The 17,850-nt window shown below is 35.3% G+C and overlaps 1 protein-coding gene across 1 annotated transcript in view; it reads right to left on the reverse strand.

Moving 5' to 3' along the window:
- Window positions 1-17,850, reverse strand: part of DPYD (dihydropyrimidine dehydrogenase) — a 764,091-nt gene that overhangs the window by 439,123 nt on the left and 307,118 nt on the right. Inside the window, exons 9-10 of the mRNA XM_046645669.1 lie at window positions 4,987-5,094; window positions 2,866-3,035 (exon numbers count right to left, since the gene is read on the reverse strand). Coding sequence (XP_046501625.1) covers window positions 2,866-3,035; window positions 4,987-5,094 — 278 coding nt within the window. The remainder of the gene's footprint in view (window positions 1-2,865; window positions 3,036-4,986; window positions 5,095-17,850) is intronic.

Below are 17,850 nucleotides of genomic sequence, written 5' to 3' on the forward strand. Positions count from 1 at the left end.
TGGAATGTATTCGCCCTGTAAAGGCTAGAAGCTCTGGATGCTGATTCCCTCCAGGAAACATTCATTCCACAATTATTTGTTGAACAGTTTACATGTGCTATCCATGTGGTAAGCTAGGGAAGAAAAAAGTGGCCAAGAGAGGTGACCATGGCCCCTGCTCTCGTGGGGCTCGAAGTCAAGTAGTTTTAAGACTACAGAAGAATTTGGTTTCTTGTAAGCTCATAATAAAGAAACATCCAAACATCTGTTCTTCTGGTTTTATTAAGCCCCAGATCCGCTAGAGTTCTACTAAGCTCTACTGCAGGCACGTGACATGTTGTCCCACAGGCCCATTGCCTCCCCTCAATACTTTGGTAACCACGGTTCAGCCCAATAAGCTCTGGCCTTCTGACTGAGCTATGCCTGGACTTGGATCCTTTCCATCCCATAATCCAGTCACACTGAATAGTCTCCTCTTTCCATTAGTTGCTGACTAGCCTCCTTGTTCTGAGCCAACCCTCCTTTAGCCAATTCTCAACAGAGCAATCCTTCTAAAATTTAACTCCGATCTTGGTGCTTCTCTGATCAAAACAGTACAATGGTTTTGTTTTTCACTCAATAAAAATTAAAGGCGTTATGAATGCCTAAAAGACCGCACCTGGTCAGCCACATGCTGCTTTCTCTTACTCTGGTCCAGCCACAGTGACTTTTTCTTCTCTTCCCAGTCCAAGAGGCTTCCTCAGTCAAGGGTGAATGTATTTGCCTTGATCTAGGATTTTTTCTTTTTTAGGAAGATTAGCCCTGAGCTAATATCAGCTTTCAATCCTCTTCTCTTTTTTTGCTCAGGAAGACTGGCCTTGAGCTAACATCCGTGCCTATCTTCCTCTACTTTATATGTGGGACACCTACCACAGCAAAGCTTGACAAGCAGTGCGTAGGTCCATATGTGGGATCCAAATCAGCAAACCCCAAACCGCCAAAGCGGAACGTGTGAACTTAACCACTGTGCCACCAGGCCAGCCCCTGGAATGTTTTCTCCCAGATGTCTACATTCCCTCAATGTCTTCATCTCCAGAGAGGCCTTCCTGGGCAACCTTGTTTAAAATGACAAATCCTTCCTTCTTTTCTACCATATCTTCTCCCCATACACACTCTTTTACTCCTATATTCCTATATTACTCCTATATCAATTAACTTTTAATCCCACATTAAGTACCTTTCTTTACAGCACTAACCCTCTTTCAATATACTATCTATGCGACAATTGTTTGGTTATTGAGTGTCTTCTCTCACTAGGTATAAGCTCCACAAAGGCAAAAATTTCTGATTGTTTCACCGCTGTATTCAAATTGTCTAGAACAATAGCTGATACACAATGGATACTCAATAAATGCAGGGTGACTAAACAAACAAACAAACAAACTTCTACCTCTACCCTCTCAAGTAATTATCTGGTCTCATTTTGTGTGTGTTCTACATAAGGTAGAAGAAACAGCCACCACTCATTTCTAGTTACCCCTGCCAATGGAAGACGACTATAACGTAAACTGCAAAGTAAACTGACGTTGCCCTTCAGGGTCATCTTCCCTTCCAACTCTCAAGGTGCAGGTTTATGTAATTAAAACTTCTGTGACATTGCAATCAGAAGAACAATATTTAAAATATTTAGTTCAATGCACATTTCTCAAGTACTTATTTGCTGAGGTCCCTATGTATCCACGGGGATATAAAGATAATTAAATTAGCTCCTGTCTTCTTTTATCTTAGGCAAGTCATTTAACTTCAGCATGCCTGTTTTATTTTTATTTGTAACATGATGAGATTGCACTAACTGATGCCAAAAATCACACTCCAGAATAAACTCTTATGATTATAAAACCACCTCCACCTTGGATTTTGGAAAAAAGTCTGAAAGGGTAGATTGGATGGAGGAAAGCCCAGAGAATAAAGCTGACATGTGAAACCCAGCCATGAATCAGTGGTGACTGTGATATTTTAGTGAGATTAATCTGTAATGTGGTTAATCTACATGTGACAAATTACCTATTGACTATAGTTATAATCCTTGCCTGGTATAGAGACTTCAAATACGTTCAGGCATTCTGAAGCAAATCAAATTCATAATACTGATTCAGATAAAATGAGTAATTTATCTTTCTATAAATACATTTGGTTTTTGTTCTCAGAACTAATACCCTCTTTAAGGCATTATCTTTCTCCAACAGAATTAAAATTTGAGAAGTCTGTGGTCCGTGTACCCAGCTGATGTCTCACCCAAGATTAGTCACCAGTCACCTGTAAGAATGAAATGATTTTTAAATCTGTCATTTTTAGTAAGTTAACTAATTATTAATTCCAAATAATGCTTACATTAGAGCTCTTTTTTAAAAATAAATGGCAATCTGTTGTTTTACTGGCTTCATAGCAGGATGAATTGACTGTAAGTGTGACCAAGGTAGTGGAATGCAGCTTATAAACTTGGTTTAAGGAAAATTCTGAATATCGCTAATTACTACTTTCTCCTAATGTCCATTCATTTTGTGAAGAGTACCTACTGTTCAGGATATGAAGACTTAGCACATTCCACTGTTACTAGTTACACAGAATACTTTTCAAAGATATTAACACTGAGAATAAGAAGCACTTGTGTATTGACAAGACAAATTTCTCATTTCATCCAAATCAGTATTATAAAATAATTTCCTTTTACTTTGAACATCTAAATGAGGAAAAAAACAACTATGGAAAGTCTAGAAATTTGCAAATTTGCATTGCACAATTTCAAGAACATTCTAATGATTTAAACCAGAAGACTGCACACTAACAGTTTCATCTCCTAAAATCTGTTGCATTACAACTCCGTATTTTCTGACGGTTCCATTTTACCTCCTCAGGGACAGCTCTTATATTAACAAAGCCTTTTCTGAAGACGATGAACACGCGGCGGGCTCCACAACGTAAAGCGGATGTTGCACAGTCGAAAGCAGTGTCTCCAGCCCCGAGTACAATCACGGCTCCCCGTATCGATGGCAATGGAGAGTGACAGGCGCACATTCCTGAATGATGAAAGGAAAACCCCATTTTCAAGTAGAGAAACCATTTCTGCATGACAGCTCAAAAGATACTTGTACTCAAAGCAGTGTAAAATTGCATCTTGCAGTTTTCGAGGATGGAGTGTCACTATCAAATTATTCTGCTTCATTGAAAGACAGTTTTATTCCCATTTAAAAAATATGCTCATAAATGTAATTTAATAGTCAGTACGTTTAACTTCTTTTTTCCTTCTAGAAGGATAGCTACAACACATTTTGAAGAGTTTAGGTCATAACAAACTGGAATCAATCAATTAAAATTCTCTTCGTCAACATGGTGATATGTATTTTTAAATTGGTGTCATTAAATTTCTGTTTGTTGGAACAAAAAAAGTGACCCTTATGATCTGGGTTCATAATACACAGCATTTCATGAAAATACATTATTTACATATTATCTTATAAGATTTCCAACATATAGGCCTCTATACATTATATTTAGTAAACTATGAAAATTAACATGCTAAGTTCTCTTTATACAACTGAAGAAGTTCTGAAAACTATTTTTTTGAAGTAGTTAAAATAAAACTTTCTCTCTTTTACCACTTTTCTCTGGTTTTCTTTGTAAATTAGAATAAAAGAAATATGGCTTTCTAAGTGTTCATTTCTCAAGAGCATCTATATGAAGATTTGATGTGCAGATGAAGATTCCTTTAAAAGGTAAAATCCAGGTAGTCTCTATGTGTTAAGTGGTAGTGCATGATCAGATTAAATAAAACTGTTGATAAGATAAATTAGGAAACAGCCCCATGCATAGCATAGACCTATAATCTCAACAAGTGTAATCATCTTGCTTGGAAGAGTTTGTATTTGGGATTACACAATCAGTCCTCTGTAACTCTCAAATACTTGCTGTTTGTACTATGATCTTCCCTAGAAAGGGGTGCAGGCACACAAGCACCCCATTCCCCTAAAAGGAGGAAGATGGAGACAGTACGCATCTTTAGCTGTAAACTTCTGCAGATTGATCTAATAGAGAAGTTTCTTATCTTTTTTAATTTTAGGGAAAAATGTAAGTTCTTCTCTTTTCCACATGTAATTAGATGTTGGAATAGTTGAAGTTCAGACTACTTTAAAAAATATGCTTAAAGGAGTTAGACTATCTGCTTTTAAAGAATATATTGTAACTCCTTTATCACTAAGACAATGACTCTGGTCCAGCCAAAGCATAAAACAGCTTTAGCTTCAGGTTAATTCTCCCTGCAGTGTATGAAGTGATGTGACACAGAGACTACGTACTAGGGTATCTATCAAAGAATCTTTCTGCCTGTGTGGACACAAATCATGTAAGATAAGTGATAATTTGTCATATTTTAAAACAAAAAATAAAAAAAAATAATTCCCAAACTGAAGTTCCTGCTATTTCTTTTAAGAACATCCTCCAGTGTTTGTTAAGGATGCTCTAATGGAAGCAATTTTTCATGATGCAGTTTAGACTTGCATAGAATACAATTTAAAAAGCTTAGGGGCCAGCCCTGTGGCCTACTGGTTAATTTCGGCACACTCCGTTTTGGCAGCCAGGGTTTGGATTCCAGGCGCAGACCTACAGCAAGTATTGGCAGCCATGCTGTGGTGGCGAACCACATACAAAACAGAGGAAGACTGGTACAGATGTTAGCTCAGGGAGAATGTTCCTCAAGCTAAAAGAGGAAGATTGGCAACAGATGTTAGCGCAGGGAGACTATTCCTCAGGAAAAAAAAAAATCCTTATGATGATGTTTGATTGGAAGAACGAACAAATAGATGATTCTGGAAAACTCTTACATCATGCTTTTTTTTTTTTAACTTTATATTGGTGTTATAAAAGGATAAATTTGAGATCTGAACAATATCGTACTGAGCCTGGATTTAACAGAAATTCATAGTACATACAACAACATAGTCAATGTTAAGAATAGAAGACAATATGTTATACCTGGTTTACTGCCTTTGGCTACAAGTGGCAAAAAGTCCTTGGATGTGTAAAACCCCTGGTCCTGCGTCAGGCCTTGGAAGATTTGGTCTTTTTTGGGTTCTGGTAAACCTAAGTAATAAAAATTTATAAAATATCATTAGTAGAAGAAGGGACTTTTCCTACTAGATATTCAAAAATAAAAGCTGCAATCATTAAAATAATGTGGCTTTTAGAGAAAAAAAGATCAATAAGGAAATCAACATAAAAGAATGCACAAAACAAAACAGAACTCCAAGTATACCTTTAATATATAACTAAGCACACATTATAAATCACAAATTCACGCACACATATCCATATACAGAAACATGGATACACACACATATGTATAGTGTTAAGGGGAAAATCAGTTCATGTCATAAACAATAAGTTTCTGGTGTACTAAAGTGCTAAATGTAAAAAGGTCACCACCAAAACTAAAAGAAATATAGATACATATTCTTGAATCTAGTTCTTGAATATGGAAGATCATTCTAAGAAAAAAAAATAGATGAAAAAACTTCAAAGGAAAAGAAATATAGTTTACCACAAAAATTCAACTACTTCTACATTTCAAAAACATTACAAACAAATTAAATGGCAAATGGTTAACCAGGAAAATATTTTAACAAATAAAATGTCTTTACTATCTAAAGAAGTTTCTCAGTTTCAAGAAGGAACATACTAGCTTTTTAAGAGACACAGAAACAACAGATAACAAAATTGAGATAAGAAAAAATATAAACAGCCATAAGCACCAAAAATCTTAAGTCCATTATTAATTTAAGAACTGCAAATTAAAACAATGAGACATGACTTCCTTTCTATAACAAAGAATTTAAGAGAATTAGACTATGTGGCAAGGGTAGAGACGGGACTTGTCATGGTCTATTGGTAGAAATTCACATTGGTGCTCAATTTTTAGAAAATAGTTTTGAATCTATACTAAGGAAACACTAAGACATGCAAATAAAGGTTTAATGTCCAAAAATGGTTAATGCAAAAAAAAAGAGAGAGGGAAAAAGGGTGGAGGAAGACCAAAATGCCAACAGAATGATTAAATGAGTTTTACTTTAAAAAGGAAAAAGACAGACCAAAATACAGGAATTAGAATGAACATTTGAAAAATATGGTATTAGATTGCAATCAAAATATAATGTTAAAAGAACTAGTAGGATACAAAACCCTGTGCATAGTATGATTCAAATTTTGTAAAAAAAAAAGAATATATAAACTATATAATCTAAACTGTGATCATTTCTGGTAGTGGGATTATGGATATTCTATTTTTTTACTATTTCCTGATTTTCCAAATTTTCTACCACATGTATGTACCAACTATACAATTAGGAAATAACTGCCAAAATTTTGAAAAGAAAATGAATAGCAGACTAAAACATTTTTCAAAGTATAAACAAAGCAAATCTGATAGCAACCACCTCATCATAGCAAAGTGGAGAGTTAATTTCTCTCAATTCCATAGACATAAGGGGAAATTTATGGTTTAATTTTATTTACTGTCCAAAACTCAGTCTACCAATGAGTCATTCTAGAGAGGGGTAGTTTATTTTATAGTTAAATGAAGAGCAATGAGTAGCTGCTGATGGACACACAGCGTAATAAGCATGGTCCAAGGATGACTTTGTCATATAAGATAAGGTAGGTGCCACATCTGATCTGAAAGCTGAGGGTGCTTATAGATTGAGAGTGTCACCAGCAAAAATCCACTGCTGTCCCTTCAAATTAATTCAAACATTTTTCTTCCCTGTCCAGCATTCCCTCCCCACCCAAAGATTTGCCCTTTCCTCATAGATTATTTTAAGCCTATTTGTTATTAAAATTATTTTAATTACCTAGGAAAGTTAGGCAAGTCATTTGAGCTGCCTTTGCTTCGGTTTTTTTTTAAACGAGGTGGGGATAAGATTGTTTCTTCATTTTCTGACATAGAGGAATACTCCTTAGGTATATTTATAACGCGGAAACTATTACATAAATGTGTGGTTATTTAAGTAATTCTTTTAGGAAGCCTGGGATAGAGAGTGATTACAGTTACATAAATGTAGCTGAATATGCACTTGAAGACGCTGGTAACAAAACAATTTTTCTCGAAAGTTATTAAAAGATGCCTGTAGTTTAAGCTACACTTGATCCGTCAAACTAACATATACATATGCTACACATCAAGATGTAAATACGGACCTGTCTCCCCTCTCATACCGCTATACCATAGAGATAGCATACGTTCTACAGCATTTCATTTTCCTGTTAAAAAAATCACAAACAACAAGAAAAACAACCTGAAGTGCTATGCCATTTCAAGGTGGTATGATAAGCAAAAACCTTTAAGGCAGATCAAAAACAAGGCACAGAGAATGTCAGTGGCAGATAACAGTTTCACAGTTACTGGCAATAAGGTCTAAAATCCTTGCTTTACTAACTCCTAATCTGAGCTTTTTCACTACTTGCCATGGTTAAGGCAGAGGGGGAGCTTCACATCTGTGATTATTTTCTACAGACTTACTACCAAAATAACTTATCTAAAGAAATGCAAGGCACTCTTATTAAACATACCACCCAAGCCACAGAGATGACTTTTCCTCTTCTGCAGGATTGTTTTATAAGAAAAGAGCTTTGGTAAAATTTAAATTTCATTTTTTCACTTGGACCAAGGCACGGACAAGGACAACTGACAGTCCTGTACTTTCACCCCACTCTGCATTTATCACTATAATGAATTTAACATTTACTGGGTCAGATTCTCCCCGTAAATGTTTAAGAGGGCACATCGGTTAGATGTTCTGACCTATGGATATTGGCTTACAGAGGGGAAAAATGAGCCAGTAACTGGACAGGATCATTATGATTGGATTATCCCTACAGCCTCTTTAGCCACACCCAGGTCACAGGCTTTTAGAGTCTCAAGGTCCAAGGAGCCCTTCTCCCCCCGGGTGACAGGTCATCGTTAGGCCATAGATCAGTGCATCTGAAGCTCTCCTCACGACTCTTGGGTAGTCTGGCCCAGTTGGCAGATGTACCCTAGCCTCTGCTAACCATGATGCTGTGGTGTGATTAGCAACAGGGTCTTTGTCATCAGAAAGAATTGTGTGGTGTGAGTTCTTTTTCTCCGACTTACCAGCTCTGTGATTTTGTGTAAGTTCCTGGGATGGTCAGTTTTATATGTACTTGGCTAGCCTATGGTGTCAAATTATCCCATCAAACACTAATCTAGGTATTGCTGTGAAGGAATTCTGTAGATGTGGTTAATATCTACAATCAGTTGCTTTAATTAAGTAAAGGAGAGTACCTTGATAATGTGGGTAGGCCTCACCCAATCAGTTGAAAAGCCTTAGGAACAAAACTGAGGTTTCCCTAAGAAAGAAGAAATTCTGCCTGGCCCACAGATTTCAGTTTCGCTAGCTCCCACAATAACACAAGCCAATTCCTTGAAATAAATTATATATATTTTATATATGTATATTTTTTATATATGTATATTTATACACATATTTTTATATGTATATATATATATATATATACACACACAAAATACATGTGTTTTTCTGTAGAACCCTGAAACAGTTCCTTAATCTCTCTGATCTACTACTGCATACCTAATAGGAATAATAATTGCACTTCTTTCATAGATGCGAGATTTAAAGGAATATGTGTGTGTATATATATAAATGCATATATGTATGTATATGAAGCATTTAGACCTGGCACACAGTGAATGCTCAATAAACATTAGCTATTAATATTAAGATAGGTTTATTTATTCTCTAGTTTATCAATTCTTTCAAATTTCACACCTTATGGCAAGGAAAGAATAGAGCTTAAATCAAAGTAAAGTATTAAACCTTAGCAAATTTAAACAAAGTGCTACAAAGAAAGAAAAATGAAGCAACCTAAAGTGAAATATGAAAGATAATGAAACTTGCAAATACCCATCTATCAAAGGAAGATTTCCCTGAGAGTAGGTGGCACATTAATAAATAAGGTATGTGTCTATACCAGGATGATTTCAAAATGACACTGAAACGACTTTTTAATTCACCTTTCAGTGGGAAGAAGGAGGTTTATGAATAAAGAGGAATTGGCCAAGATTTGACAAACAAAACAGCTCAGCTTAGGAGATGTATAGTGTTCTCTGTCTTTCAAGAAGACCAGATAGTTTCTTTGTTCCCTTAGGATAGTTACTGCAGTTTTTGGTGTTTTCAGCACGTATTTATACAAAGGAACACTTCCTTAAAAACCTACTGAAAAAGATAATTTTCAAGTTCTCTGAAAATAAGTAAAAATCTGCTTATATTACAGAAATCTAATTTAACATGTGTCAATTACTTATAATCAGTGTTCTAATTACTCATTTAATTCTCAAAACAACTCTATGAGACAACTAATATTATTTCTTAGATATGAGGAAACTGAAGCACAGAGACTTTGCTGACAGTCACAAACAAGTAAGGAGCTGTGCCAATTTCTAACGTGGACAGTCTGCCACCTACGCTGTAACTTCAAAATGCTGCCTTTTTCACGTATAAAATTATAACTAAGCCCTGTTACAATGTGATGCTACACAAGTGATATCTAAATTAATCATTCAATGTATATGTATTAAGTTTCACCATGAGACTATTGACACACTTACAGCACAGAATGTGTCTGTGGCCAGGTTTCAATCTAGAGATACGGAAAGACTGGCTGCTTCTCCAGGCTGCATCTTTGTTTTGAGATTATTTTCCCTAGTACAATTCTTTTCTGAAATGTTTTCCTTCTTAAGTGTATTCCCCTTGGGTATCTGCTGGTTATTTTTCAATATTTGATATTCTTTGAAATATGTATCTCTGCTTTGTTTCCAAAGCACCTCCTTCTGGAACAACTACAGCATAGATAACAGCAGTGTATACTGTAAATTCTTTGTGCTCATACTAAGTTCTGCACAACTTCAGTTAACATTAAGATATTAAATATTCTGTCTCATGTTATCATCTAGTAAGTAAGAGAGGAGAAATGAGCCCTTAAGGCTGAGTCTTCATAGCTAGGGTAGGACGTGTTTAAGAATTCCTCAGATTTTATAATGTCTGCCTGTGTTATTTCACCGGGTCACTTATTCGGTGTTAATTGAATTGAGCAAGCATGTGTGTGATGCCTCTCATTCTTGAAGGCACGCACTTGAGTAACAGGTAAGCTGGAAAGATGGTGATCGGATAGATGTGTCATTGGAGACAGCCTCACAAATCCCATAGGAGTGAAGACAGCACAGAACACTGAGAAACTGCCTCAAGTTCCCAGCAAAAGACTGTGGCTTACAGTAATGGGCAATGCTCTGGTATACTGAACTCTCTCTGCAGGTACATCAATTTTGTTATTTCACACAAGAGCTTTTTCAATAAGAAGATTTTAGGAGACAAATAAAATCCCACTGATTATGTAACTACTCTCAAGTTTACCGGCTGAAAATAGCAAAATGTACCGATGGCAAATATCCTAAGTTTTTCACTTTTCCAAGGACTTTTGTGTCTGAGATCTCACTTTCTTCTCAAAGAAAGAAGCGTGTTGTATGATCTCAGTCCTCATTTCCTAAGCCTGGTTTGGGGAATGGTGCTGCATGAGGAGAAACATTAAAATGTGCAGATTAAACATGGATTCATTAAACAAACTGTCACTGAGGGACACCAAGCTATCTACCACAGCTATCCACCCGTGTCTTTGTGAAAAAAATGTCCCTGTATAAACATTGGTTTTCTTTATTCTTGTTTACTGAATCTTTTTAAAATATCTTAATGCCAACTGACTTAATTCTTTCATTTTTTATAAATATAGTATGTTGCATAAGAGTAAAACCTCTGAAGTCAGACTTTCTGCATTAAAATTCTACTTCCAGGACTTACTAGCTATTAGGACCTTGAGCAAGAAAATTTTTTCTTTCTGGGCAGCAGCAGCTCATCAGAGGATTGTTAGAAGAAGAAAATGAAAACAATATGTAAAGCTCTTAGCATAGACATGAAATAAATGTTTCCTTTTATTTGCATTCTCTCCCTACAAACCTTTGCTTGATTTAATAAAATGATACATTTGGATAGACATAAACTGATGGGCAGACAGGTATTAGAATCCATGAAACTTACATCTTTGGCTAGAATGAAAGGCTGTGGCCAGACAAGGGTATTCTAGTCTCATTCACTCTACACACTACAGTGAACTCAAACCACATATGCTTCAAGACCAGGAAAGCAGCAAGATTAAGACCCTCTAATGTTTAATGTGTCATTAAAATTGGGGCAGTTGGGGGCTGGCCCCGTGGCCGAGTGGTTAAGTTCGCGCGCTCCGCTGCAGGCGGCCCAGTGTTTTGTTGGTTCGAGTCCTGGGCGCGGACATGGCACTGCTCGTCAGACCACACTGAGGCAGCGTCCCACATGCCACAACTAGAAGGACCCACAACGAAATATACAACAATGTACCGGGGGGCTTTGGGGAGAAAAAGGAGAAAAATAAAAAAATCTTTAAAAAAAAAAAAATTGGGGCAGTTAGACTAACACTGTACCTCAGAGAGCAGAAACCTACGAGCCTGGAGAACTGAGTTCTAGTCTCATCATTTCCCCTTTCTAGGTGTACACGGGTAAAATTACTGAATACTATGGCTCTCAAATTCCTTGATTTTAGAATGAAGATAACCCTGCCTGATGTATAGGGCTGTTCTAAATTAGGTAGAAAAGTGCATATAAAAGCACTCTGATAAATCTAAAACAATATTCAAATGTAACTCATTATTACTGTGTTGGGTAAAATATAAAAACTATGGAAAATAAAGACATTTGATAAAGAGATTCACAGTGAACAGTTCCAAAAACAGAAGATACTGCAATCAATCATAAGAAGCCATTTAAATAGCTGTACATAAGATATGTAATTGTAGCAAAAAAATCATAAATATTTATATCTACGTATATATGTGTTTATATACTTATCAGAAAAGGTAAACTATTCCTATATCAAGCCCAAACAGTTGAGATTCAATATGGAAGTAAAACATTCCTTTCATGGATCTAAGCATTCCACAATGGATTACAAAGTTTTTCATCTGTCACTTAAAGATCAGTTACATGACCCAAAGGATTTACATCTTACTTCCAAGGGACAACCGTGCCATATGGGTTATCATTCTAGGATCTATATATTGATTAGAAAGAGAACAGATCAATGATGCCCTGTTGTGATTCTCTTCTCAATAAAACTCTCCATCTTTCCCCGGATGCCTCACTGTAAATACATTTAGTTCCGAGTGTTAAGACTGAATTCAGAAAGAATGGAGCGATTCAATACAACACATATGCAATCAGATCACCATGCATCAAAATAGTATTCATTTCATTGATTTTTCAAATCCCCATTAAACATCTGTTTTGTATAACTGCTGTCTAGTTTCTCTCTCCATGTGATCACTTGCATTAGTTGTGTGTATCACACAATCAGTTAGAGCCTAAAAAGATGAAGACTTTTAAAAAATGTTCCGAATGGAGTCACCATCTCAAACCACATCTTTTCCCATCACACAAGGCATTTTTCTATAAGAAACAATAATGAAGCCCAGAACCAAGAGTAATACTGAGTACTCATACAATTTTGAAAATCTGATAGATGCCAAACTAAGATCTTCTTTTGTATTTAATTTATAAAACAGTAAAAAGTTTTAAAAGAATTGAGGAAGAGAATAAAATAAGCAAAGCTGATAATTTCTGCAAAGTTTAGTTGCAAATGCATTTCAGTTTGCTTTTATGACTTCACATAGAAAATATGCACAAGTTCCATCATATCAATGGGATCAGTTCATATAACTTAATATTAGAACTTAATACCAGGCTCAACTTAGATTATGTATGGATGAGAAATAATATAAACAAATTAAAAAAGCAATGTATTCACAAGTGCAACACATACGAAATAAACTCAATCTAAGCAGTTAAAAATCTTCTAGAGAATTTTTTAATCTGTAACAAAATATCTAGCAATTTCATGTAACAAAAAGAGAATATGGTTCACTATGCATTTTTGGTCTCATAATTTTTATTCCCTTTATACATCTGGAAAAAAATAGATTTTATTTTAACTAATAAAATAGTGCCCAAAAATTCAAAGATGGACAAATATTCTTGAGTGTATTTTACTTTCCTGAAAAATAATTTCTATATTCAGGACCCATCTTATCTATTGTTCTTTCTATATAAAGGGACATATGAAATAACCAAAACAAAAAAATGTTGGACAGAAAAAGATGAAGTATTTTTCTTTATACTTTTGCAATATTCCAATTTTCTTATAATTAGCAGAAGTTATTTTAATAATTAAAATTTAATTTTAATATAAACATAAGGATCTCATTAAAACCCCTCTTCTAGAAAAGATATATTCATGTAATTTCCTATTTCTGTCACAAAATTCTACCTATTTCTTTGATTTTTGGTATTATTTATTAAACTGTGCTTTATCTCTCGGGCCTTTTCTCTTTTCTTTATATCCCTCCCATCTCTTTTCTCTTTTCCTCATTCTCATTTGGCTTCTGCTATAAAACAAATTCCTTAAATTTTAATCCTCACATCATGGAGTAAGGGTAAGCAAAAAAACTCAAACAATATGCCCCAGGCAAAGTCTTTTTTCTTAATGATTGGAATTTTTAGACGGTGATAGGAAATTACTATTTAGGATATGTAAGTATACTATATTCCAAAGGAAAGAAATCATTAATAATAAAATACTAAAAAGGAACAGTTATATTACAAAATAAATCTACCAGGCTTACAAAGAAAACAAATTTGCAACAGCCACCTGCTGTGGAGATGAGGCAGTAATCTCAACAGCAGGAAATAAAAGGGAAGAGAGGAGAAAAATACAAAAGCACAGACATTAAAAAAGTAATTAAAACACTTATCTCCATCGACATACATAACGAAAAAAACCCTCAGCCAACCACCTAAAAACATACTCTATTGAACTGCACAGCAGGATACAGCATTAAAGCTGCCACCATAAACACACATTCTGTAGAAGGGAGAAGACCCCTTTAAAAATGTCATCTTGAAAGTATTACTAATGTGTTAATCACCAGTAAATGTACCATACATTCATTGTATTGTATTAGTTACTTTCTCAAACGTATTTTTAAAAATTGTACTTCTACATTTTTTTATTCAAATAAATTCTTAAATACAGGCACGGCTAACCTCTTTGTTTGTAATTGTTCTGGTGAATTTTACAACCATATTGTGAGGCTAACATATTCTGTATATCAAAAACTTTATGTAATAATTTTTAACATAACATGAATTTAGATAATGCAGTTAAACTGTTTCCATTAACGCCAAACTAATCTTTGCTCTGGTACTGGAATAAAATGAGGTAAAACACGACGCAAGAGTTAGGGTCATGGACTAAAAGTGCAGCGAAAGCTAAGAATCATTTTGAATTACCCAAGTTGCTCTGGCCTTCAGAGCTCTGCAAAATGAAACAATGCCAGCCTGAGGAAGCAAGAGGCAGGCTTTAAAAGAAAGACCACGCACCAAATGTGCTTGGTGACTCTCTCGACTGCGGGATCTTGTTTTCTGCATCTATGTGGTTCTCCCCCAGCACGTGTGTGAAACAATGGAGAGCGGCTTCGTTCATAATTAGAAGACCTCTAATGGACTCCTGACTCTGCTACTCACTAGCTATGAGCTACAAGTTCATGCCCGAGTCATTAAACTTTAAACCTCAGCTTCTTCATTTTTAAAATGAGAAGAGTTAAAAAAATGTATTTCCTAACAGAATTTTTATGTGGATGAGGAAGCACAATATAACTCTATATACTTGAAACAAGTTAATTTTACAGGTAAAAAACGCAATTCACAATGATAGATATTGGGATACTACCACATAATTCTGCTATCTTGCAATGATATTCACAACTCAGTGTCATGTCACTTTAATTATGCATTTTTCTCTTATACACAAATGATACATTTCTGTGCAAATGTATTTATCTTACTCTAAATCACTATTGTAATTTTATAAATTTTACAAGAAAATACTTATCTTAATAGATTTTTTCAAGAAACGTGTATAAGGAAAATATTAAATTATTTCCATGCTTAAATATACTTGGAACATGTTTAATATTACACGTTGCTGAGTAAGATTCTTGAAATTTGAATACTTTTCTAGGAATTCAAAAAATTCCACAAAGTAATCTTTGCAAAAGACATTCTTGATGGATAAACATTAATTTGAGAAACATGTGCTTGACCTTGAACCTCAGTTTGTTCATCCACAAAATAGGTAGTTTATCTAGAAATGAAGTCAGAAGCTTGCCTGGGTTTTTCAAGGAATCCAAGACGATCAGAAAAGTGTATCTTTGTATATGAATGCATTTTATTGTGCATGTGTGCAGAGGGTCCATACCTTTCATTACATTCTTACAGGACTCTGTGACTCAAAAACAGTGAAAGAATCACATTCACCAAGATTACATCAATTACACTGTACCATTTATCCAAATTCCATTCTGAGTGCCCAGAGTGTGGTCATAAAGGCCAGGATGCAACGTAATTATCCACACCTGACAAACACTACACACCATGAATGATACCAGTTTATATAAGAATGTGTAAGTATATTAGCCCTGGTATAAGGGAAAGTAATGGTTTTGACATCAGACATAACTATGTTCACATCACTCCTCTACTATATATTAGCGGTGTAACCTTGTATAATCGGTTATTTAAATTTTAAGCCTCAATATCTTTATCGATTAAACCTGCCTTCCAAGGAGATTAATTGAGATAATGTGTCTCAATAATATGATAATTGGTTAGCACGGTTACTGGCATACGGTAAATGCTACTAAATGAATTGACTTTTATGTATTTTAAACTTTTAAAATCCTATTAATTTCATATTTGTACCTTTCTTGACATTTTTCTTCCTTGATATTTAATACAATTTTAATATAAAACACCATAACCACCACCATAACAGCAACAAAAACTACAGATAATTTTTTAAACTTAGTGCCAAGTGAAATTTCCTTAAATATTGGTAATTAATCATATGGATCTTGGCAGGTTCAATGTACATTCATTACGTATCTAGTTCTGAAATTTTTGTTACATAAAAAAGTCAAACAAAAATACAGTCTCTCATGTTCAACTTTCAGATCTGGATACCAGCTGTGATTTTTAATTGTGATTAAGACCAGTTGGAAATAGAGATCTTAGATGTTTCATTTATTTAACTACTTAAGTCATTAATATTTATTGAGTGCCTACTATGTGCTAGCTAACATGTTAGGTGCTAGGGATACATAGATGAATAGCTTCCAATCTAGTGGGAGAAGGGAACATAATCAGAAACTTAGAATAAAGCAGGATAAGTGCTACAATAGAGGGATGCATAGGTGAGTGCATCTACAGGAACACTCACCTGGACTGGAAACCATGACACTCAAGATTCATCTGGAAAGATGAATGTTTCCAGTGATAGAAAAAGGTGAAGAATCAGCAGCATATACAAAAGTCTGAAGGGCTAAGAGTCCAGTCTGACTAGAACTAGGGTGTGGTCAGAGGAGCAGACAGGAAGGTACAAAGAATCGCAAACTTTAAAATCTGACAGATAGGCAGACACCAGACCACAAAGGACCATACAAGTCATACCAGGGAGTTTAGATTTTACACGAAGAGACATTGCAGAGAAATGATATAATCAGCTTTGTATATTTAACAAGGATGAACTGGTACAGTGTGTAGAATTGATTTGCAGGCAGTGAGAATGAAGGAAGTAGATCATGCAAGGGGATGCTGCGCAAGTCCAGATAAGAAAGGAGCACTTACCCTGTACTTCTCTCCCTGGATTGCCAGTAACCTCCACTAACATGGCATTGCAGGGAGTGTCCATAGCCTCAGTATAAACACAGATTACCCACCCGGGGCAACAATTTCACTCAAAGATAAGTAATTTAAATTACGGTGTTTATATTAAGACAAATATGGATATCTTGAGGGATTAAATGCAAATTTTGAGTGAAATTTTAATACTTCAAAGAAATTCTGTATATGGCATTTGAAACTGTGCCTCCGGATTCCCTAGAGGTATGTTTTCACTCTCTTTTCCTGTAACTTTAATGGGAAAAAAGGGGACATGCACTTAGATACTGACAATGGAGATATAGGGAATAAAAACATATCCTGGAGATATTTTATAGGATTTGGCAGCTACTGGTCATAGGGAGAAGAGGAAAAGGCAAGGTCAAAGCTGAGTCTCAACTTTCTGTCTCAGTGGGTACCTCAATATTGTGTGCTGGACTGTGGGCCAGTATCATGGAAGGGGAGCAGATCCTAGGGAAACAATGTTGTTCCATTTTGGACATATTTAATGGAGTGTGGGACAGCCAAGAAAGTTGTTCCAGAGGTAATAAACAGGTAAAAACTCAGGTCTGAAGCTCATGAGAGAAATCTTGTCTGGACAAACAGATTTGAAAATTATCAGGAAAGAGATGGTACTGGAAGTCATGCATGCTAATGAGCTAATCCTAGAGACAGTGCATGAGGTAAACAGAATAGGAGGCCATGGTGGAGCTCTAAATAACATACCTACATTTAAAGGAGGAAAGAGGAGGAGGAGCCCAAGTGGAAACTGAGGAGGGATCCCGCAGGAGAGCAGGAGGTATGCCTGAAGCCAAGAGAAGAGGGGTATAAGTTGAAACTTTCTTATCTGCAGTAGAAAAAGAGATACAAAGTTAAAAAAAAAATTATCCAGTGTATAAAAATATACACTATAAAGCACAAAGAAACAGGTATTCAAAAGAGTATTTTTGATTTT

The sequence above is a fragment of the Equus quagga genome, chromosome 18, assembly GCF_021613505.1.
Source record: "Equus quagga isolate Etosha38 chromosome 18, UCLA_HA_Equagga_1.0, whole genome shotgun sequence".
In the NCBI taxonomy this organism is placed as follows: domain Eukaryota; kingdom Metazoa; phylum Chordata; class Mammalia; order Perissodactyla; family Equidae; genus Equus; species Equus quagga.